This window comes from Verticillium alfalfae, genomic scaffold, assembly GCF_000150825.1.
Source record: "Verticillium alfalfae VaMs.102 supercont1.2 genomic scaffold, whole genome shotgun sequence".
In the NCBI taxonomy this organism is placed as follows: Eukaryota; Fungi; Ascomycota; class Sordariomycetes; order Glomerellales; family Plectosphaerellaceae; genus Verticillium; species Verticillium alfalfae.
Window position 1 is genome coordinate 3,351,033 of NW_003315037.1, and position 21,029 is coordinate 3,372,061.

General features: G+C 52.1%; 8 protein-coding genes across 8 annotated transcripts in view; 4 read left to right on the forward strand and 4 right to left on the reverse strand.

Moving 5' to 3' along the window:
* Nucleotides 1–274: 274 nt before the first annotated feature.
* Nucleotides 275–2,275, reverse strand: VDBG_02499 (sucrose-6-phosphate hydrolase; the record flags this gene model as incomplete). The annotated part of the gene is made up of 1 exon (XM_003008265.1): nt 275–2,275. The coding sequence occupies one exon, from the start codon at nt 2,273–2,275 to the stop codon at nt 275–277; it is 2,001 nt and encodes a 666-aa protein (XP_003008311.1).
* A 1,662-nt stretch (nt 2,276–3,937) lies between these two features.
* Nucleotides 3,938–5,781, forward strand: VDBG_02500 (high-affinity glucose transporter RGT2; the record flags this gene model as incomplete). Its single annotated transcript, XM_003008266.1, has 4 exons — nt 3,938–4,047; nt 4,118–4,443; nt 4,518–4,964; nt 5,042–5,781. The coding sequence occupies 4 exons, from the start codon at nt 3,938–3,940 to the stop codon at nt 5,779–5,781; spliced, it is 1,623 nt and encodes a 540-aa protein (XP_003008312.1).
* Nucleotides 5,782–7,254: 1,473 nt separating this feature from the next.
* Nucleotides 7,255–7,889, forward strand: VDBG_02501 (cell wall protein PhiA; the record flags this gene model as incomplete). The annotated part of the gene is made up of 2 exons (XM_003008267.1): nt 7,255–7,576; nt 7,630–7,889. 2 exons carry the CDS (start codon nt 7,255–7,257, stop codon nt 7,887–7,889), a joined length of 582 nt encoding a protein of 193 aa, XP_003008313.1.
* Nucleotides 7,890–7,984: 95 nt separating this feature from the next.
* Nucleotides 7,985–8,611, reverse strand: VDBG_02502 (Methyltransferase domain-containing protein; the record flags this gene model as incomplete). Its single annotated transcript, XM_003008268.1, has 1 exon — nt 7,985–8,611. One exon carries the CDS (start codon nt 8,609–8,611, stop codon nt 7,985–7,987), a length of 627 nt encoding a protein of 208 aa, XP_003008314.1.
* Nucleotides 8,612–10,629: 2,018 nt separating this feature from the next.
* VDBG_02503 (conserved hypothetical protein) lies at nt 10,630–11,763 on the reverse strand (the record flags this gene model as incomplete). The annotated part of the gene is made up of 2 exons (XM_003008269.1): nt 10,630–10,913; nt 10,968–11,763. 2 exons carry the CDS (start codon nt 11,761–11,763, stop codon nt 10,630–10,632), a joined length of 1,080 nt encoding a protein of 359 aa, XP_003008315.1.
* A 1,840-nt stretch (nt 11,764–13,603) lies between these two features.
* Nucleotides 13,604–13,729, reverse strand: VDBG_02504 (conserved hypothetical protein; the record flags this gene model as incomplete). The annotated part of the gene is made up of 1 exon (XM_003008270.1): nt 13,604–13,729. The coding sequence occupies one exon, from the start codon at nt 13,727–13,729 to the stop codon at nt 13,604–13,606; it is 126 nt and encodes a 41-aa protein (XP_003008316.1).
* A 2,157-nt stretch (nt 13,730–15,886) lies between these two features.
* VDBG_02505 (fibronectin type III domain-containing protein) lies at nt 15,887–18,313 on the forward strand (the record flags this gene model as incomplete). Its single annotated transcript, XM_003008271.1, has 2 exons — nt 15,887–16,097; nt 16,230–18,313. 2 exons carry the CDS (start codon nt 15,887–15,889, stop codon nt 18,311–18,313), a joined length of 2,295 nt encoding a protein of 764 aa, XP_003008317.1.
* A 677-nt stretch (nt 18,314–18,990) lies between these two features.
* The window catches only part of VDBG_02506 (glycosyl hydrolase), a gene marked incomplete at both ends in the record, with an annotated part of 3,561 nt that continues 1,522 nt past the window's right edge, over nt 18,991–21,029 (forward strand). The window contains 5 exons of the mRNA XM_003008272.1: nt 18,991–19,083; nt 19,268–19,310; nt 19,669–19,689; nt 20,177–20,343; nt 20,446–20,895. Of these exons, the coding sequence (XP_003008318.1) occupies nt 18,991–19,083; nt 19,268–19,310; nt 19,669–19,689; nt 20,177–20,343; nt 20,446–20,895 (774 nt within the window). The remainder of the gene's footprint in view (nt 19,084–19,267; nt 19,311–19,668; nt 19,690–20,176; nt 20,344–20,445; nt 20,896–21,029) is intronic.

Below are 21,029 nucleotides of genomic sequence, written 5' to 3' on the forward strand. Positions count from 1 at the left end.
ACCGTGCAAAATGGTGGCCCCCCTTGTGGCCCCCCTTGTGACCCCGGACTCAATACCCCAGGCGACGATCCCTGCCCTGGCCTACCCCTCACTTTCCTGTAGCTTAGCACGGCACATGAAGGATGCTCGGTTAGTGAACTCAGATCAAGCGTTGCTGGACGTCAGGCCACTAAAGAAAATCCCGCATTGATAGGAGTAGATGGCTGAGCTAATGAAGACGTATTGTTGGAATATTAACCCAGACATAGTCCCAATCTGTTGACAATGACTGTTCTCAACACCAGCTCGAGCCGAGCGGCGTCACAGAGGCGGCCTCAAGAGCAACAACACCATCCTTAGCTACAATGCTAATGTCGGTAGACTCCTGGTAGCGAGGAAAAACATTCGCAGAAAACACGGTGCCGTCCCCGATGAAAATCTCCAGGACCGAACGGTCAAGAAAGATATCCATTGTCAATTTGTTTTCCACAGGCACCGTAATCGAGGCTTCCCACAGCCCAGGTTGTCCGTAGCCCGCACCCGTAGTGTCCAAGGTCAAGGTTTGACTTTCAGCGTCATAAGCCAGCAGGGTAGATTCCTCACTCGACTGGAACAGAGCCAGCGTGAAAGAAGAAGCTGTTGTGGTTCCCAAGTCAATGCTGAGCTTTACTCTGGCCGTGTTCGAGCTCCCGATGATGTGGACCATATCGCCCACAAGTACAGGCCCCGATCGTTGAACCTTGCCCTGAGCAAGACTCGCCAATTCCGGAATGGGGCGGCTACCCAGACCTCCGTCATCGCGAAGGAATAGCTCTCTGGTGATAGACTGCTGTCCTGCCCAGCCGTTGGCGCGACTTGGCCACTTTGGAGTCGGCCAGTTGCCCATCCAAGTAATGGCGAGATCACGCCCAGACTCATCCTTGTACCACTGCATTGCGTAGCTTGCGGGGCCAGCATCGAGGAGACCTCGCTTCTCACTAATGAATACTGATCCGTTGAAGGTGCCGGTCTCGTACCACCCCAGGCCGTTTCCTCCATAAAAGAGAACCCATTTATCTTCAAGAGGGAAGAAATTGGGACATTCCCAAAGGGGGCCGGTGCTGCCATTTCCAGTGTACATGATGCCCACATGAGACCAGGAGAACGGACCATCGATGGAACGGTACAGCTGCACCTGCCCGTCAACGCTGTTTGTTGCACCAACGACCATCTTCCAAGAGTTGTCCGTCGGGTCATAGAACACCTTGGGATCACGGAAAAAAACAGGAGCTCCGTCGGGAGGGCCAGGAACGACCGGATTGTGAGCGTAAGGCTTGAAGTTGATGCCGTCTTCGCTACTTGAGACATCGACGGTCTCTTGCACGGCATGCGGGTGGGCCCGCACATCAACGTATTCCGTGAAGACAAGATGTAGTTCATCTTCGTGAATCATTGCACTTCCAGTGAACCGTCCTGAATCATCTCCTGGGATCTCAGTCCTCTTCGGCGAGAGCGCATCCGGCAGCGTGCGCCAGTGTACAGCATCGGTACTCTCTGCGTGAGCCCAGTGCATGGGTCCCCAGAAAGGAGAGTCGGGAAAGAATTGGCTGAAGAGATGGTGGTGTCCGTTCCATTGAGAAAGTCCGGCAGGATCGTTGATCCACCCCTGGTACGGGGTGTAGTGATACTGTGGACGGATTGGGTCCTCGGCATACAAAGAACATGCTGGCGAACTGTCACCCGAAGGTTGGTTCGACTGTCCGATTACATGGAAGGTCTGACCTGGACCGTTGCCAAGAGCATGGCGCCCAATTCGTAGGTCGTCAAAGTTGATATGGCCCCATGACTCCTCCATGCTACTGTCGTGGACAATAATGTGTACCTGTTGGCCGGCCCACTCGCTCGTGTCCCAGATGATCCGAATGAGGGCTTCGTCGTTGATGCCCGTCTGCCTCAGGAGAAGCTCGTTGTCGTGGTCTCTGACTAAACCGACGTACAGATGATCCGGATCATAACCTCCGCCAATCAGGAAGCTTAACTTGGACGTGGCGCGGAAAGAGCTCGACTTCAAGTTGCCAGTGGCAGATTCTCCAGCCTGGGCGGTGCCCAAGATGAAGTACTTCTGGTCTTGATGAAACGGTCCGTCCCAATATGACACCGAGTCTGTGACTGAGATGTTGCCAAATGCGTTGCCGTCAACTACCTGCCAGCCTTCGAGGCTGCCAGTCTCGAAGCCAGGGTTGACGAGCCCATTGCAAGTTTGGACATGGCGCTCTGGTTGAACAGGACCAGCAAGCACATTAGAGGCAGCGGTCATGACCAAACAAAGCTTCAAAAACTTGGTTGAGTCGTTCATCTTATGAGATATATACAAAGAGTACTCTGTTGGGCCAGGAAAATAAGGTATGTGGGTGAGTGCGAGGTATCTTGAGAACCAGATAAATTCTGAAGAAACGATGTCTTATTTATGTTCGTTAAAAGTTTCTGTCTAGGTAGTTGAGAGTGTGATTGAACTTGTTCGAGCAGTGATGAGCCAAAGGGCGCAACGCTCTTCCTCCAGCTCTTGTCCATCGCTACACGACCAGAATTCAGTATGTACAGTACATCGTCTTTCGCCTTTTCGCAACAAACTAGGCCACAGGGTATCTTGCTCCATTGCACGAAACCTACCAGACCTACTGTATCTGTCACCGCGAAGACGCAGTCGATCGCCGCTGCCAGCGATCTTCTAAGTGAGTTGCTACTTGTGGCTAGATTTCGGGGACGCCGTCCCTCCATGCCCACCTGTAGCCTCCATTCGCTCTTCGTCATGATCAACATCAGATATCTCAATGCTCCCACACAACCCGCCTGACTCGACCAGTCATCAATGGCGCCCTATCAGATGTTCGGTTGGAGTTAGCCGTGGAGGATGCATGAGATAGCCCCTGGCACATTTGCGGGATATTTTGTTCGCGAAGCATGGGGGAATAGCGCTAGAAGGGCTCTAGAAAGGCGCTAGAAGGAGCGCCTGGAGTCTTGACTCTTTCGTGTCAACCAGTAAGCCGATGAAAAACCCCCCGTCCGCAAATCCCCGCAATCGAATGGTGCCATCTTTCAAGGGGAGCGGGGGATGATCTACAATCAATCGTTGGACGATCCAGCTGTAAGGCTAGACAGTGCACAGCTTGAAGGAACAAACGGGCGTCCTCATGCATGGCTTCTATAGTCCGACTTAGCATGCCTTGGTGCGATCGCTAGAGCTGCTTGCTTGACGTTGTCAGTCCGGCCAAATGAGAGGTCACAGAACCTCCAGATCCATCTTTGCTTGAATCTCTGCGCCCTCATTGGACGTTTTCAAGTAGTACAAGGCGTCACTACAGCTACCGAGGCATCCGCGGATGGGTTGAGGGTGCAGGATGATTATCACGCATTCGGCTCATGGGCGATGGTACATCCGCGATTGCCATGGCGGTACCAGGCCTCTCGGGTGGATGTCATTGCACCCTTCATTAATTCAGCGAGAAAAGCTCCTTTCCAAACTCCAGCGTCAACATTACCACCTGTCATTCGTGGTCATTCCCCAGAGAGTGGATAGACGAAGCCTGACATTGGCGAGCAGGGGGTTTCAAATCAGCTTGATCCTCTCTGAGCCCCAATGCCACTCCACCAACAATCAGCTAGTTATGGTGTTGTGGTATCATGGAGGACTATGCAAGACCGAAGACACGACCATGTGATTTTCGGCGATGCCGAAGTGCTTGAGATAATGAGCTTCTCGAATATGTCCACGCCTGGGAACAATATCATCCGAAGCATAAAAAGGTGACCAGCTCTGCACTCTGGCAGATGACGAGCATTGATATCTACTCGGATCAACTGACTTTGGTTGTTGATAAAAACCTCTATGAGAACTTCTGTCTCCTTTTACTGGAAGCCCACCGCCTCTCAACGCACCGCCTCTCAACGATTTATTTCCACTTGTTGAATTGCATCTACGATGAGCTTACTCAAAGGTCTTTCTCTTTCCAGACCGGAGAATGAAGCCGGTAAAGCATGGCCTGCGATTGGCGTCGGCTTGTTCGTTGCGTTTGGCGGTGTTTTATTCGGGTGAGTTAATCTCTAGAGGCCGGAGGCTACCCTCATCGGAAACACTACGCTGACTTGGATCTTGTGAAAGGTACGACACAGGCACCATCAGTGGCATTTTGGCGATGCCATACTGGCAACAGCTTTTCAGCACCGGCCATGTGGATGCGGAAGGCAACCCGAATATCACCACATCTCAAGAATCTGCCATTGTGTCCATTCTTTCTGCTGGCACGTTCTTCGGCGCCCTGTTTTCTCCCCTCCTCTCGGATTATATCGGCCGTCGCATGGGGTTGATGATCTCGACTTGGGTTTTCAACCTAGGCGTCGTACTTCACACAATTGCTACGTCTATTCCGCTGTTCTTAGCCGGTCGCTTCTTTGCTGGTCTAGGCGTTGGTCTCATATCTGCCATGAGTAAGTCGGCTGCTTAACCGCTGTGTTCCTGGACGACAGTAGTCAATAATTGCTACTAACATCAGATGCCACAGTTCCTCTTTATCAGTCCGAGACAGCTCCCAAGTGGATTCGTGGATTTATCGTCGGAGCTTATCAATGGGCAATCACTATTGGCCTCCTGCTTGCGGCTGTTGTCAATAATGCCACGGCACGCCGTGATGACTCTGGATCGTATCGCATCCCTATTGCCATTCAATTGGCATGGTCTCTTATCCTTTTCTCTGGCTTGCTCATTCTTCCCGAAACACCACGCTTCTTGATTAAGAAGGATAATGCCGAGCAAGCCGCGAAGTCGCTGAGCCGTCTTCGACGCCTGCCTACGGATCATCAAGCCATTGTGGCAGAACTGGCCGAAGTTCACGCGAACCACGAGTTTGAGATGCGCATGGGCCAGGGCTCGTATCTTGACTGCTTCAGGCCCCCTATCCTCAAAAGGCAGCTCACCGGCATGGCTTTGCAAGCCTTGCAGCAACTGACTGGTATGTTCATCTACCATGAATACCAAAGTTTGAGTCGCTATAGGGTCGTGATTATATACACCGCTAACTCAGCGCAGGCATAAACTTTATCTTCTACTATGGCACCAAATACTTCGAGAACTCTGGAGTGTCGAGCGGGTTCACCGTCTCGATGATCACGTCCGCCATCAATGTTGCATCCACCATCCCTGGCATGTATGCGGTTGATAAATGGGGGCGAAGACCGCTTCTACTTTGGGGCGCTATCGGCATGTGCGTCTCGCAGCTGATTGTCGCTGTTTCGGGTACGGTTTCGTCGGGCCAGCACGAAAACGGCGAAATCTTTGTAAAAAGCCTGGGAGGGCAGAAGGCTGCTGTGTCCTTCGTCTGCATTTACATATTTTTCTTTGCGTCGACTTGGGGACCCTTGGCCTGGGTAGTCACAGGCGAGATCTTTCCCCTCAAGACGCGCGCTAAGTCACTCAGCATCACCACGGCCACCAATTGGCTACTGAACTGGGCCATCGCTTATTCTACCCCATACCTCGTCAACTATGGGGAAGGTTACGCCAATCTACAGTCTAAGATCTTCTTCGTATGGTTCGGCGCCTGCTTTATCTGCATCATTTTCGTCTGGCTCATGATCTATGAGACAAAGGGACTCAGTCTGGAAGAAGTGGACCAGCTGTACGAGGAAGTTCGCGACGCCCGCAAGTCTGCTCAATGGAAACCCACCTCGTCTTGGGACAATGACACCAAAAAGCAAGGTAACGATGTTGCCTTGGGAGAAGTGGAGCACACTGCTGCTGAAGGCCTTCCTCAATCTGACAGACGCTAAGCTTTGGTCAAACCTTTTGAATAACGCGGCTGATTCCTTTTGACAAGTCTCTTTCGGCAGCGTGCAATTCTCTTATCGCTCAACTTTCACTGGTATATGGGCCTTGCTTCAATGAAGAAGTGAGATCAGTTTGGTGGGTAAATGTGCTCTGGGTCATTCACCGAACAAGCGCCTTTCCGGAGGCTAGACATAGCCAAGAAAGTCGTAGTCCGGGATGGTTACAGACAAGCTGGGCTACATGGATTCATCCCCTGGTTAAATTCTAGTGTTCTCCTGGGTACTTCTCAAGTCTCTCTCCAATTGCCATCACGATATTCATTTACCCATTCCTCTCAGCTCTAGTGACGTAAGTATCAATGATATTGGCAAGCACCCGTCTAGGCGTTGAAGAGCAGCATGGCGACCCGAGGACTTTTGCCACTGCAGGTTGCCCCATCCATGGTTTGAGTTGACGCCAAAGAAGTTAGACCTGTTCGCTTTGACCATCCGCGCACTAGTGCATTAGACAGGAACTCAAGTCGTTTGGCACCGCCAGTTCGGAGTCAGGCTGATATCGCCAAATATCAGTCGCGCAGCGATGCCGACATCCAGAGTCAGTAATTTGGTATTGTCGACAAGGCAGCGGACGTGATCCTCGGATTTCCAGTAGTTTGATTGCCCGTCGCGTGTTGATGTGGTGTGAGTGGTCGACTGAGGGTCAGAGCTCGGCCGGAATTGCACGATCTAGCCAGTTCTCCCGGGGTATGACCACGTAGTCGACGATCCGTACCATAATCAGCTCATAAACCTATGTCATTTATCGTCGATGTCAATCACGATTTCTTACTCGAATTTCCAATCCAAGCAAGCGGGATTGGCTTCAATCAGCATTCGGGAAAGCCAGTGCCCCGAACCTTCTGCTCCGTGACACTTAGCGCCTCGCATGTTTTTGTCGTATATGTTACGCTGATCTCGGACCAGAAGTCAGCTGCAGTTGTCGGCCCTATCCCCACAGGTGATGGGCTATTTATAGAGCCACATTCAAATTCTAGTCCATGAAATCATTCATCACGACTTTCCAGCATTTCAACACGCCTACCCCACACTAACAAGACTACCCAAGCCGCCTGACGCAGGGAAATCTGGGGCTCTAAGCCCATGACATGACTAGTTCCCGACTGCGTGACGTAGAAGGGCAATACGAGGGACGATTCCTTCCAGACAAGGTCCGAAGCTTCTCGTATTGTGCCTCTGAGCCCCACTAGTCTACCGTCGATCGGGGTCGGCTCGCCAGTGCCGGCATTACGAGAAGATCATCGTGGAGCCCACAAGACAACACATTCCGCCCTTCCGGCGGCGTGCACGCCTCTGAAGTATATAGAGAGAGAATTTGCAACATGTCTGCACTGCCGGCCAATCTATATGTCTCATACCTTATCCTCTGGAGTTCGTTTCAATCCGACCGAAATTCACCAAAGATAACATTTTGCAACCATGCACTTCCACAACCTTGCTGCCGCCTTCTTCGCTGCTGCCGCCTCGGCTGCGGCACTCCCGGCTTCATCCGGGCCCCTTCCTGCCGGCGCCAAGTTCAATCTGCTCGCCCTCCGGTCCGCCAGCCCCGTTCATTTCGCAGATGTCAGCGCTGCGCAGGGTAGCCTTTTCCTTAATCTTTCCAGCCAGAACGCCACTTGCGACGGCTCCTGTGGCAACAGCGGTGGCAGCGCCACATTTTACTTGAATGATGACGGCGGTCTCTACCTCTATAGTACTTCGGCTACGCCTCAGCAGTTGTATGCTGACCGCTCAGGCATGGGTATGTGGCGCCGTGCCCCTCTCCAACACACAGACGTGCTAACCACAATACAGGTCAGGGCAAACTTGGCTACACCACTGGCGCCCAGCCTCCCCCCCGAAACGGCGAACGTACTGGATGGGTTCTTGATGAGGTCGGCGACCTCACTCTCAACGGCGCCGCTTTCATCGCCTGTCCTAACAGCATCGACGGAGCATGGAGTCTCTGGGTGTCGGCTGGTGTCAATCAGCCAGGCGGTAACGAGGGTTGCCTCGGCATTTCGGCCCGTGCCACTGAGGTCAAGAACCCCGACAGCTGCATGTACACTTCTTGAGAGTGAGGGAGGTACATACATAAAGAGAAGAGAGTTGTAAATAGCAAGATGTAATGTAATTGTTGACAGCACCCAATGGCCCTCTATTCATGAAACTATAGAGCCTGGAGAACAAGCATACGAGCCTGCACGCCCGCGCCCCTTCGGTAGTCCTCGAGATTAGCGCTCACAAAGGCTACCTTGCCGGCGGTGACCAATTCCTTGACACGTCTCTCATAACCGCCATTCTCCCAAATCGAGAAGAGAATGGTAGCGACAAGATAACCACCCTTCTTAAGTACCCTCACAAATTCATCAATGGCAGCAGGGCCGACGTGACCCTCTGTCATTGTTCCTACGCACACGACCACGTCGTACGATGCATTGGCTCGTGCCAGAGGTTGTGACAGGTCGACTGCCTCCAGTGCACGATATACTCTGAGCTTCTGGGCTACCTTAAGCATACCGGGACTCAGGTCGACACCATCGATGTGCTTGGCGCCCACCTTGGCAAGCTCCACGCCAACGAGACCTGTGCCGCAGCCAGCGTCAAGAATCTCAACGTGATCACCCAGTCGCTTGACATTCAAGCTCTTCAACACATGCGAGGTCGCAACAGCGGGCGCCACGTAATCATGCTCGGCCTCGGCGAGCTCCTTATCGTACGATGTGGCCCAGTCGTCATAGATGGCCTTCATCTCATCAACATTCGAGGCACCGTAGCTGCGCCCAATCTGCGACATGGCGGGGAGAATGACTCAATTGATTTTCAACGATATGAATTCTTCAGATGTCAGTAAAGTAGGTTCAAGATCAATCGCACGTATCGCGTTTTTGGGGTAGGCTAACAAAATGAGACTCCTTCACAGTCAAACGAGTCGAGCTCTCGTGTGTTGATGAAGGAAGCTAGACACAAATGTTTCCTTAGGGTGTTGTTTGTATGAAAGGTGCTCTCGAAGCTGTTAGGAAGATCATCGGGCGGCTCGGAATGCCTATTTGTACAAATTTGAGCGGACTCTTGAGCTTCAGCCTAGCTCAGGACATCGCATCCTCTGTAGTGTTTGTCGGCGGATCTGAGTACGTCGGTGCCCTCTTTTCATGTCACATCAGACGTCATGGCGGCGCGTAGTGCAACAGTGCCAATCCTCTCAAGTCGCCCAGGGATAAGTATACCCTGTCATCTCGCCTCAGTCGTGTCGCTCCTATGGCCACCCTCCATGATGGTCGCTGAAAGCTCACGTCACTCACTCGCGCTGAAGTTTAGCCCGTTGCGCGATATACCTACATCGTTGCATGAGCTACTGGCCAACTACATACGAAGTGCCTCGCCCCTCAGCAGCTGCATACGCTATGCAAAGCTAACGGTACGATGCGGCTCAGAAGGGGGGTTGATTGGCACACGAACTGGTCGAGGGGGCGGAGGTAGCTGCCTAGGGCACTCCGCGAATGTATTGCGTCTTGTGGGCCCAATCATCACCGACCGGACGCCCGTCCGCTTGCCGGCCCATGGCTTGGGTGCTCCACAAAGCCGAGGCGCCGTGAGCCCGAGTTGACCGCGCACTTGAGGTATGCCGAGCACTTCATTGGTGAGAATCGTCTTGCAGCAAGGACCTGAACTTGTTTCCCTGCCAAAGGATCCGCACGCGCAGGGGACCTCGCCTCCTGCTCAGTGCATCATATACATAGTTGTCACCTTTTTAGCGGGGTATGCGGCCTGGCCTTGTTCAGGAGAGTGACATCCAACTAAAGTCGTTCGAGGTAGTTGCGGTCCGAGAGCGTACGGTGTGGCACCTTTGCTACAGAGCAGATTTCCCTTCTCACGGTCTTTTGATAGTCCCATCGTTTCTCGAGGCCCCAACCCCGCCAAAGGCCAAGCCAAACGCCCCGCCCCCGCCTCTACCTAGGCAAGAAATGCCCAGGGACGAAAGAGTGTGGAGGGGTAAGGCCGAAGAACTGAGGGGTTTGATTCTGTCGATCTTATCCAGTTCTACTTCGTGGCAGCCTGGTCGCCAGAGGTGCCTGCGGAACTGAAGGCACCAAACCCTGCACGCCGAGGAGACATTCAGTCATCATAACCAATGGCAACGAAAGATGGCGCAAGAAGTCGAAAAGCGCTGGACACCTGTGGCTCGCTATGAATTGATCACTGGTTGAGATGTATCATATCTACCAGATGGGCGTGGGAGGCCGATCATCGACGACGAAGCAGAGTAGTGATGCTGTCTAGGTCACATTCGATCCGTTGATGACCGACCGATGGAAGCTCTGTCACTTTAACTGTTCTTTAGCAAGCTCCCAATCCTCTACGCGAAACAACTTATAGGGCACATGATGAATAAACCTGGTTGACCGTCTTAGGGCTTGACTTGAGATAGCTTGATATGGAGGGCCTCCAATCTGCGGAGAGCCCCCCTACCCATCAATGGGGATTACATGGTCCTCCTGGTTAATACCTCAAGACAGAGGAACCGGGTGGATCATCCTTCTTTTGTTTGTGGTGGGGGAATAACCAGAATAGAGGAGTCATCTTTAGACGATGTCCGCTGTTGAAGGCTACCGCGTGCCGCTGAGGACTATAATAATAGTGATTGCGAAATTTATGATGAATGAGTATCAAAACTGAAAGATCTTGGTTTGATTCTGTCCTGCTGTTGAAGGCTCACATGGACACCTTAGGATAACGAGTTGCGGAAACACACGAGAAAATAGACAAGCGTACGAAGTGATTTCAATCTCAATTCTTGGAATAGGTAGGTTCCACTCAGAGGCATTGCGCATACCACGGGTTAAGTGTTGAGCATGTATAAGGGACGACACAAGCGGTCGGGCCAGTGTGACCACTTCCACCACATTGTTGCCACTGACCTGCTCCGGCTACTGGAGGCGGAGGCGCGGCTGTCGTGACGGGTGTGGGAGCTGGCTTGGACGTTGTTGACGAAGTTCGGAGAGTAGTCGGAGCAGTTACAGGCGTGGTTGACCTTGTCGATGCAACCGAAGAGGTTGACGATCGTAACGAACTGACAGGGCTGACGGGGGGCTCAGGACCTTTGACACCGTGTTAGGGAAACTCGCAGGCAACATCTGACCCTGACTACTCACTAGAGGATCCGGGGCCGGCGACAGATGTCGTGATTGTTCCGTCTTCGATGTAGACACCTGAAAAGTAAATATCTTCAGGCGCGTCCGGATAACCACTGCGCGGGAGCTCAAGAACACCGAGGTGCCAATCGGCGCCGTTGCTCGATGTTGAAGCCGCAACGGGCGCATTGACTCTGGTCAAAGAGCTAGCGCCAGTTGAGTGCCAGAAGCCGACAGTGCCAGCACTGAAATCAATTTCATAGGCGACGTTGTGCCAAACATCGGCATCCCAGTTGACGCTCCAGTGGGTCTGTCCACCAACGCACCATCTCAAAAGCGGGTCGGATGTTCCAGCGGCGCCGCTGAGCCAGCCTGATTTGAGTTCGGTGAAGTGGCTTTCAAAGAAGGCTATTTGGTGTTCCCGAGTCGTCGCTGGCGGATTGACGTCACTGCGTTTGATGCTGAAGTGGTAAAACACTTTCCCTTTGTTGATGGCTGCGCTCGTTTGCGGGATCAATTCGGTGCGCCGCATATTCTGGCCATTCCAGTACGCCGTGTCGGTGAGCGAGATCTTGACACCCTGTTTGGACCCAGAGTCGGCTGGGTTCTTGTAACTTGGCGACAAGTTTACATACTCAGTAACAGGTCCGCTCCCATGAATGTAGTACTGGTAAGGGCCGACCTGCGTCGCCCAGCTCCATTTATCGAGATCAGTGGATGACGTCAGGTCATTGAAACGGCCGTCCCAAAGAACTGCGGAATGGCACTGCGAGACCAGCGAGAAAGCGGCGCTTGCGGTGGCGAGGAACTTCATCATGGAGGGATAGGTCGTCGTGCTTCTGGCAGTCACGTAATACTGGCTATCATTGCTGCCTTTAAGAACCCGAACGCTACGGTCGATGAAACGGGCCAAGGAGCCGAAGCCTCCGTTTGCAAAGTGCCCGGCAATCCGGCAATGCCGTCGATAGGGCCCGGGCCGCAGCACATTCAGCCGGCAAATTGAAGGATGGGAGAGGTGCGACACTGGTGACGAGTCAGCCATCATCAATTCACAAGCATGTCATTCTACCAGATTGCGGATCACCCTATGTGGCGGGGCAACGTCGCGAATTAATTGATTAACTGCACGAGCAGATATTGTCTCACCATTTGACACCTATTGAGTGCTGGTTTAATCCGCACACGGAGAAAACACAAGTTATGCCCCCGTGAAGTGTTCATGAGACGATCACTTCCGTTTACTGTCTTTGGCCCGGTTGTATGGTGATCTTCCATCGTGCTAATCGTCCTGTGACTGCACAAAATGAAGAGTCACTTAGTCGGCGTCTGTCAGAGATGTACAATTGCTGTTGAGAGGGCTTCACTGCTTATATGAACCCTGGTTCATTGCTTTGGCTGTGCCTGAGAGCTCTGAATACGTAGGGTAGGTGATATAAGTCTTGTGATGTGATTGATGCTTTCTCCCTGAATTAACACTACCCATATGAATCAGATATACACATCTGATTCCCTGATCACCTAAGCTGTGATTCACGTGCTCCTGGGAGCTGTGAATCCGTGGCCCTGGTGATCACCATATCGGTGATCCCCTCTCGGGATCACCGCACTAGGGAATCCCCTAATATTGGTTCAACAATTGCACCCTTTATCTTAGCTTCGTTCCTCATTGTAAGTCATCTCCTGCCGCTCTTCAGGTCAACTGGATTCAAGAATCCAAATTAAGTCCACATCGATTTGACCCATAAGCAACATTGGCTTGTCGAAGAAGCCTGGTCTTTTATGAGTTAGCTTAGACGTGAACACTCGGTCAGGACCAGAAGTAAACCTCCAAAACGCCTTGGCCTAGACTGGCTCTAAACAATTTCGTACTTTTACAAAAATGCATTGAACCCCAAAACTATGCAGTACTAATGGTGTCAAACAACGATGGGGAAGCATCTTCGCATATGCCAGTCCAAGGCATTTGCACGAAATTGAATCTTCTCCCTTCGTCAGCAATTGCAGCTCATTGGACAATTGAAGGTAGGGAAGTGGGGTGAGCAAAGATCCCCTCTGATCAGGGCAATGTCGACAGTCACTTGAGAAAAAGATAGGTGCTTCAAAGTGTGATGTTAGATTGATGATTCCCTCCTCGGATGCCCTCGCCACGAGTCTACCTAATGTCCGTTCCCCTGATCAGGCACTCCTTATCATCTTATCGCTAAGCCACACCAATACAACCTGCCCGGTTTCAGTAGGTGATGATGCCAAGGTCAAAGCAAAGCTCTCACGTGCAAACTCGTAGGGTGGTTCTGAATGCGTTCACTGAGGAGCTACGGAGGAAGGGAGTTGATTTGTACATGTAGAATACGACTAGGTTCCGAGCTGTGGTTAGCAGGGCGGCTTCAAAAAGCTCTCGTCATGGCATGCTCAAGACACGCAACGTACAGATCTGCGCAGCTATAACGCTTCAGCGCCATTTACGCCCCCCCCACCAAGATGACAACTTCCTTGCCTAGTTGTCAAGCATCTTGTCACCAATAAAAAGGTGGCCAAGTAGCAAGCTGGCGAGTATAGGGTCGCTGTTATTGTGCAGTATTTGCTGTGTTAGTAGCTGTGCGACAAAAGCAGGATTCGTGACACCGGAGTGCATCACGGCAACGGTAAAACCATCAAGATCAGTTGATCCAAATCTGATATCGATCCTCAGGATCAGGCCAGACGCCAATGGTGAAATTGCCGAATTCGGGATCATCTCCATTCTTGAAGCTAGGTTTGAGCGTGGCGAACAGCTCGTCTGCCATTTTTTGAGGATCCTCACCCACATTGCCAGCTGAGAAGTCACCACTGGCCCGGATACTTCCATCCTTCATCTGACGCATGTGGAGCTTGCCGCCATCGCAGTGCACCTGCAGCAGCTTCCGGGTTGTGGGATGAGTGTTGATAAATAAATCCGGTCGACCATTGAGAGAAAGCTTGATGTTATCTGCGGCGGGTACGGGCACACTGCCAAGACCATCGGCGAGTACCACGTGCTGGGCACAGATCTTTCCTCCCGCCAATGCCCGAACCCCGGTATCGCGACCACTCTATTTGAGGAAACCCAAGACAGTGGTCTCGAACACTTTTGCCCCAATGACCATAGCCTGATCAATCAGCTGGGCGGCGGCGGCGTCAGCCTCGATTGCTCCTTCTTCCCTTGTGAGGAGACCCCATGCTGGCACTGTAGCCTCCTCGAGATTGGTTCGATCTTGTTTATGTCACTATCCTTGACTCGGGTAATCATAACCCCACGCCGAATGCTTCCGCTGGTATTGTGCAAGGTCTTCGGCGGCATATGCCATTGGAGGTTTTAGCACCATGAGAGTGGCAGGCCAGGCAGGTCTTTGCGAATCTCCTTCTATCGCTTCACGGAGCAACGGCGTAAATCATGATGGAATTTTGAATTCTCGAATGCAGCATTAATCCATGAAAATGAATTGGGCATTGCAGCCCCCCATGCTCTCGTCCATGATTGTGACATTGGTCTCTCGGGCAAGAGGCCGCCACGGACCACAGCGATGTTGGAGCTGAATTCGTCGTCCACGGTAAAGTATAGGTGCGAACCTAGTACGAAGCGTTTGATGAATGTTTTGCAAGCCAGCGAAGTGAGCTGCTGTAGGCTCACTGCCTCATCTAGGTTTTGAAGGACGGCTCTTCAGAGCGATGCAGATCTGTTAGGGCCAGAAAGTAAGTCTCGCGATTCAGCTATGGATAGTCGTGTGGTTTGTGTGATCGAGATTTCCCCGCTCCTGTGAGTCAGTTGGTGATCATGGTTCCCCGTCATCATTGGATGATCTCATTCAGACGTCAAGCGCTGTGCGGAATCACTGCTTGGCTTTCCCCATATCAATAATCATGAGGGCGAGGAGTTTTGCGGCGTTGAATGGCCCACAGGATTGGAAATGTGAGGCCGGCCGCTGGTGGATTCGGTTCAAACTGCCACTTCGTAAACTGGAATCACCAGTTGAAGTACCGGTAAATCTTCCTTACTCCAAGACGGGCCGACCCCGCGTTGTTCGAGGATCTTCAATCTCCCATCCCGCGTCGTGGCGCCGACTCACCTGAGCACCTGGCAGGGGCCTGCAAGCTGCATCCTGCACTACAATCCAATGGAGTCCCACCCCCTGATGATCAAAAGCCAGCCAGCTCTACCACATGCAAATCCTTCACCAGGCACCATGCTCCTGATCACGGCTGTATAGACCTGGCGATGCTACTTCACTCAGAGCTAGGTCTTTCTTCAGGAGCCGAGACCAATCTGAGCCTGCGTTGACGCCAAGGATTACATTCCTTCGAAGACGCTTCGACTCCCCCCGACCGCCATGCTTCAAAAGTCCGGCCACAGATGCCCATTTGGGACGCTGTTGTCGACCACGACCAATCTGCCTTGAGAAATCGGACAATAGTTCGTCCGAAACACTGCCCAGCCCCTCATCAACCACCGCAGCGGGCCATGCATCGTGAGGGCTATGTGGAAGCAAAATTACTACATAAGACGGTGACTCGGTTCTGGTGAGGCACCAAGTAATGCACCTACCCGTTGCGAGGTAGACACACAACGATGGCTCACGCTATTTTCTCCCCAGGCCTTTGGCAGCCGGCTTTGCACAGGGTCGTATTGCTCCTGGTTTTGTATCTCGCCCTTGTCCATCCATCGAACTCTTCTGTTATCCAGAGGCGTGCTGCACCTCCCCAAAAGCTGCCGAAAAGGGCGACAGAAAACGACTTACGTTACCAGCCGGCCCTGGGCAAGTACAGTTGAGATTGCTAGTTGCGCAATTTTCTGACCTGCTTAGACTTTGATACCGATTCCTGCTACAACGTACCCGCCATTGGCTGTGATGGAAAGATTTCAGAGGGACTTGAACCAGATGGCACTACGAAAGACTGTCGTGACCTCGCCGACCTTGATAACACCAATGTCTAGTAAGCTACCCAGAGCCATATTGATGTGCAACCACTCTAACAACTCGCTCAGTTCTCGTCAGCGATGCAACAGCGGCTGGTGTGCCTACATGTACGATTACTACTTCGAAAAGGACCACGCTGATATCGGTGCACACAAACACGACTGGGAGCACATCATAGTTTGGGTTCCTGACGACCGAGCCAACAATAAGAAGTATGCGTGTGTGTCTCAGCATGGTGAATGGCTATGCAACCCAGAGGATAAAGTGCTCTGGAAGGACGAACACCCAAAGGTAAACAATTATGGCCTGACAACCCAAAGTATACGTTGCTTACCATCCTTGATCTAGATAGTTTACCACAAGGATTGGTTCCAGACTCGTGCCTTCCGCTTTGCTAATGCGGAAGATGATAAATACCAGGAGAATGAGCGCCATGACTGGCAAATTGGCGATCTGGTTGGTTGGTTTGGATTTCCGACAACAGAGCTTCGGTCGGCCCTGGAAACCCATTATTTTGGCAGTGCGAGCTTTGCTCTTGGTGGTAGTTTCACGACCAACCTCAAGAATTCCTTGACTGCTTGGTGTGACGACAAATTCCCTCCAGACGGCGGAGACCTCGCAGTGTGTAAAATGCAGCATTTCCCTCATCCTTTCGATCCTGCGAGAGACGACAACGGCTCTCCGGGCCAGCCGCCAGGAGGTAACGGTAACGGGTGCAACCCAACAAATCCTGGTACGCCTGGGCCTGCAGTTGGCGTCATCAATGCCATGATTGTAGGAGACTCGATTACTCAAGGGTTTGAGGGCGACTATACCTGGAGGTTCCGCCTCGCGGAGTGGTTCAAGTCGGAGAGCATTACCCCGAACTTTGTTGGTCCTTGGACCGGGAACACATACCAACGCCGAGCCGAGCGACCCGAAACCTCCCCGTCTGATCGGATCTGGGGTATGTCTATCACCTCGGTATCTCGGTGGCAGCTTGCTAACGAAAGCCACAGCCAGTACCGCCAGACGCGCCCCGAACAGGCGGAGCATATGCCAACGGTGTCTCCTTTAAATAGCAATCATTGGGCTTTGTGGGGCTGTCAAGCTGCTCAGGTCAAGAACGAGATTCGCGGTCAGGTCTCAACACATTCGCCAGATTGGTTGCTTGTCATGCTTGGATTCAACGATCTTGGCTGGTGGGTGAGTGGGCCTGACGGCACCTTAGCCAGTATGAAGGCCATCGTTGATGAAGCGCGTGCCGCAAAGTCCAACGTCCGCATCCTGATTGCTAACGTCATCCATCGAACCTTCATCGAGGGCCGTGACGATCTTGTAACCAACACGAATATCTACAACGATATGCTGAAGAATGCGATTCCGGGCTGGAGCACACCATCCTCTCCTATCAAGCTCGTCGACGTAAACTCTGTATATAGCTGTGCTCCACTTGGCGACTGCTCAGCTGCCTACGATGGACTGCATCCGGGACCCAAGGGAGAATACCAGATCGCTCACGCCTTCAGCAAGACTCTTGTTGAGATGGGTGCGGGTAAATCAGCATTATCCGTTCCAGGCAGCTTCCCGGCATCCAAGGCCCCCACGGTTCCTAACAATGTTCGAGTATCACAGGCTCCGTGGGGTCTAAAAGTCACCTGGGACAAAGTGTGGGGTGCGAATGCGTATGAGGTCCGCTCGCGTCAGAAGGGAATGAGCCAGTGGTCATACTGGCCGTCCGGTATCGCCTGGCCCGTGAACCGTTGGGACAACAGCTGGGTCCTTGAAGGACAAGAATGGGAATACTCGGTACGGACGAATATGGGAACTGGCCGGACGTCTGAATGGTCAGGCACCGCTACTGCTGTTGCAAAACCAACGAATCCGAAGGGACCCAACAATGTCTGGGTTGAACCTCGAGGAAACTCCATATTTTTGCGATGGGACGCTGTGCCTGGGGCCATCTCTTACGAGGTTATCACCTTTGATAACGATGCGACAGGGACGACATTCCCCAACGGCCGCGGTGTCCAAGGGACCAGCGTTACCGTCAGCGATGGGTTGACAGCCGGTCACAGAAATGCTATTGCCATTGTCACATGGGTATCCTCCGGCCCTGGATGGCCCACTATTGGCATGTCGGTGCGTGTCGGTGCAGGCCAGCCTGGGACGATTCAAGGTCTTCGTGTCAGCAACACTGACCCAACTACGGTTCTCCTCAGCTGGCCTCACACCACAAACTTTGCCAGCTATCGTGTGTGGTTCCGCAATCACAAGACGAACGAGGCCTTTCGGACAGATGAGTACTCCATTGCCACGGATAACTCGCATACCGTTGCCTTTTTGTTCCCCGGCACGTGGAATTATGAGTTCTATGTCGTGGCCATGAATGGAAATATTGAGGGCGGTCGTTCAAATACCGTTATACCACCGGTCTATCCGGGCTTCCAGGGATAGGGAGGGTAAGTGATGGTGACTCTATAGCTCGCGATGCGCTGAACTCGGAATTACGAGAGAGCCCAACAACGACGTTCTTTGGACGGATGTCAACCTTTCACGAGCCCCTCATCCAATCTCAACACAAGCCAAAGTCTGTGTTAGTCACATATCTACCATTCTGGAAAGAACATGAAAAGTGGTTTACGTTCGTCGAAAACAGCCCGTGGTTTGTTTCCGGAAACTCGAACCACTCTCGTTGTGGATCGCTCCTGCCGTTTCCGCCAGATGATCTTCGATGCTTGCACGTGACTGTCATGTTAGCCACGTGGGTCAGATGTACCGATGCCTATAACTTTGCTGCTTGAAGGCCGAAACTAAGGACTTGATGATTGCTATCAGTCGGCACTAGAAGTATAGAAGTACTGGCCAGTGAAGGCCTTGGGACACAGTAAGCATGTGATTATGAGCCTATCGGTGCTCATACGATGATGGTATCTGTGATCGGCGCTACAATGTGAAGAAATGTCCTAAACACTCAACAAAAAAAGAAGCTATGGCTAAGCGAGTAGGTGGCATCTTCTGGGGCTATACTCTAAAGACACGGAATCAATCGAGCTCTACTCGTCACGCCAACCATAATATTAAGTCCAACGATCTGATGATCTTGCTAAAAGAACAAGAGAGCCTCTATCAGCATGTCAATTGTACTACATCGTGGAAGGGCTTTTGAGGAGCTCCCTAGTGTTACGGTCGGCCCCAAAGGGGTTAGTGACAGCCCTCACACAGTCGTAAGTGCCTTACGGCATCTCTTCAATTGAGGTAAAAGGATAGCCGTTGAATCAAGATCGTTCATTGAAATTGGCTGTATTTATAGATGTATGGGCCCCAGACATATATAGCGTTAGCGGGTCCAGACCGTGACACAAGGTGTCACTAAGGTGCTTCATTCAAATACTCAGCGTCCATTTCCAGGACGGCACTATTGGAATTCGCAACCAATCCGGAATGGGAAGATGTATGTAGAAGCTGGCTTGACGGCTTCTGACGAGTGCCGTCGACACTTTTGCGCCCAGGGCCAGGCGGCGGGACGTGCATATCATAGATTATAGATCTGACTTTGAACAATTGCTCAGTGAGGCTCCAAAGCCGTCAATGACGGGTGGTGGCACTTCAGTCGGATGCCACGGAGTAGAGCGCCGAGGCACATGAGCCGGTCTCTCATAGCTTCGCTGGTTGAACGGCTAAGAAGGACCGGCAGAGTTTTAACTGAACCTGCCCGTTGAAGAATAAAGATCCAGGAAGAGTGGCAAGAATACTATGTAGGCATGGTGAAGAGCATTTGTCCCAACTTCCCTACTAATACCAACTTTTAGTCACGTCTGGCTTGAGAACCGGTAGGTTCGGTCGCCTTGAACTCCAGAGCAAAAGGCCTATCTCCGCTATCGGCTTTGCAGCGTCATTCTGCCAAGTTGTCTTTTAAAAAGGTGAGGGGTTGCGGAGAAATATCCGTGAAGAGTCATGTAATCCGTCTAAGATCTGCAACTGATGGGGTAGAGATATACGTCAGCGGTGGGGTTAGTCGGCACTTGGGATCGTGGAGTCCATGAGTTTGCCAGGTTTTTATTGGCTAAATGGAGCCTAATTAAAGTGATGTGCCATGTATCGGACCAGCGAGGAGTGAGAATATCTATAAAGCACACCCCGGAATAATCGCCCATATCCCCTTCATAGCATGTCTGTATCCAATACGGCCCAACCTAGACGCAAGTATGAGGATTCGGCTCGCCATCTCTGTCAACTTGGCGGGAGTCATATCACCGTGTGAAGCTGGAAGAGAAAGGGACTATACTTCACACGTCAATCCTTTCCTCGGCACTGAAGGCCCATCACCTGGCTCCGCGTATCAAGGCGGCAATGTCTTCCCCGGAGCGACTCTACCGTTCGGCGCCGTCAAGGTCGGAATCGACACAACTCGATGGGATACAAATTACCAAGCCAACGCGGGATACACCCCTGAGGGCAACGTTACAGGCATCTCCATGCTGCATGTTAGTGGCACAGGTGGTGCGCCAACGTACGGCTTGATCCCACAGATGCCGCTCGCCAGTCTTGAGGGTGTGAATTTATTGGACAACTTAACGTACATGCAGTCTAGAACGGAGCACGACACGGCGACAGTGGGGTATTACAAGACCAGTCTTCGGAACGGCGTCGTGGCAGAGATGAGTGCAAGCATGCATAGCGGCATCATGAAATACTCGTTCCCAAGCAATGGTGACCGGCATATTGTTGTCGATCTCAGCCACTACCTACCCACTCGTGGCAAAGAATCCCAATGGTACAGCAACGGAAGAATTGAGCACAGTGACGACGGAAGCTGGTACACCGGTTACGGCGTGTACAGAGAAGGTTGGGCCCTCGGTGGAGACTTCAAAGTCTACTTCTGCGGACATTTTGATACAGCCCCCACCAACGCTGTGCTCTTCTCTGGGATGTACACCGATCCATACTGGCCAAATACGACTGACGTCCAACCTTCATTTGCCAACGACAGCAACGCCATATGGGGCGGGACCGATGGCTACCAGTATGCAGACCGGGTCGGTGCTCTCTTTACCTTTCCAACGAACAGTTCCACAGTCACTTCCAAGGTGGTATCTCCTGGATCTCATCAGACAGGCCTGCCAGTTTCTGAATGCCGAGATTCTCATTGGGACTTCAGGTCACGGTCGCT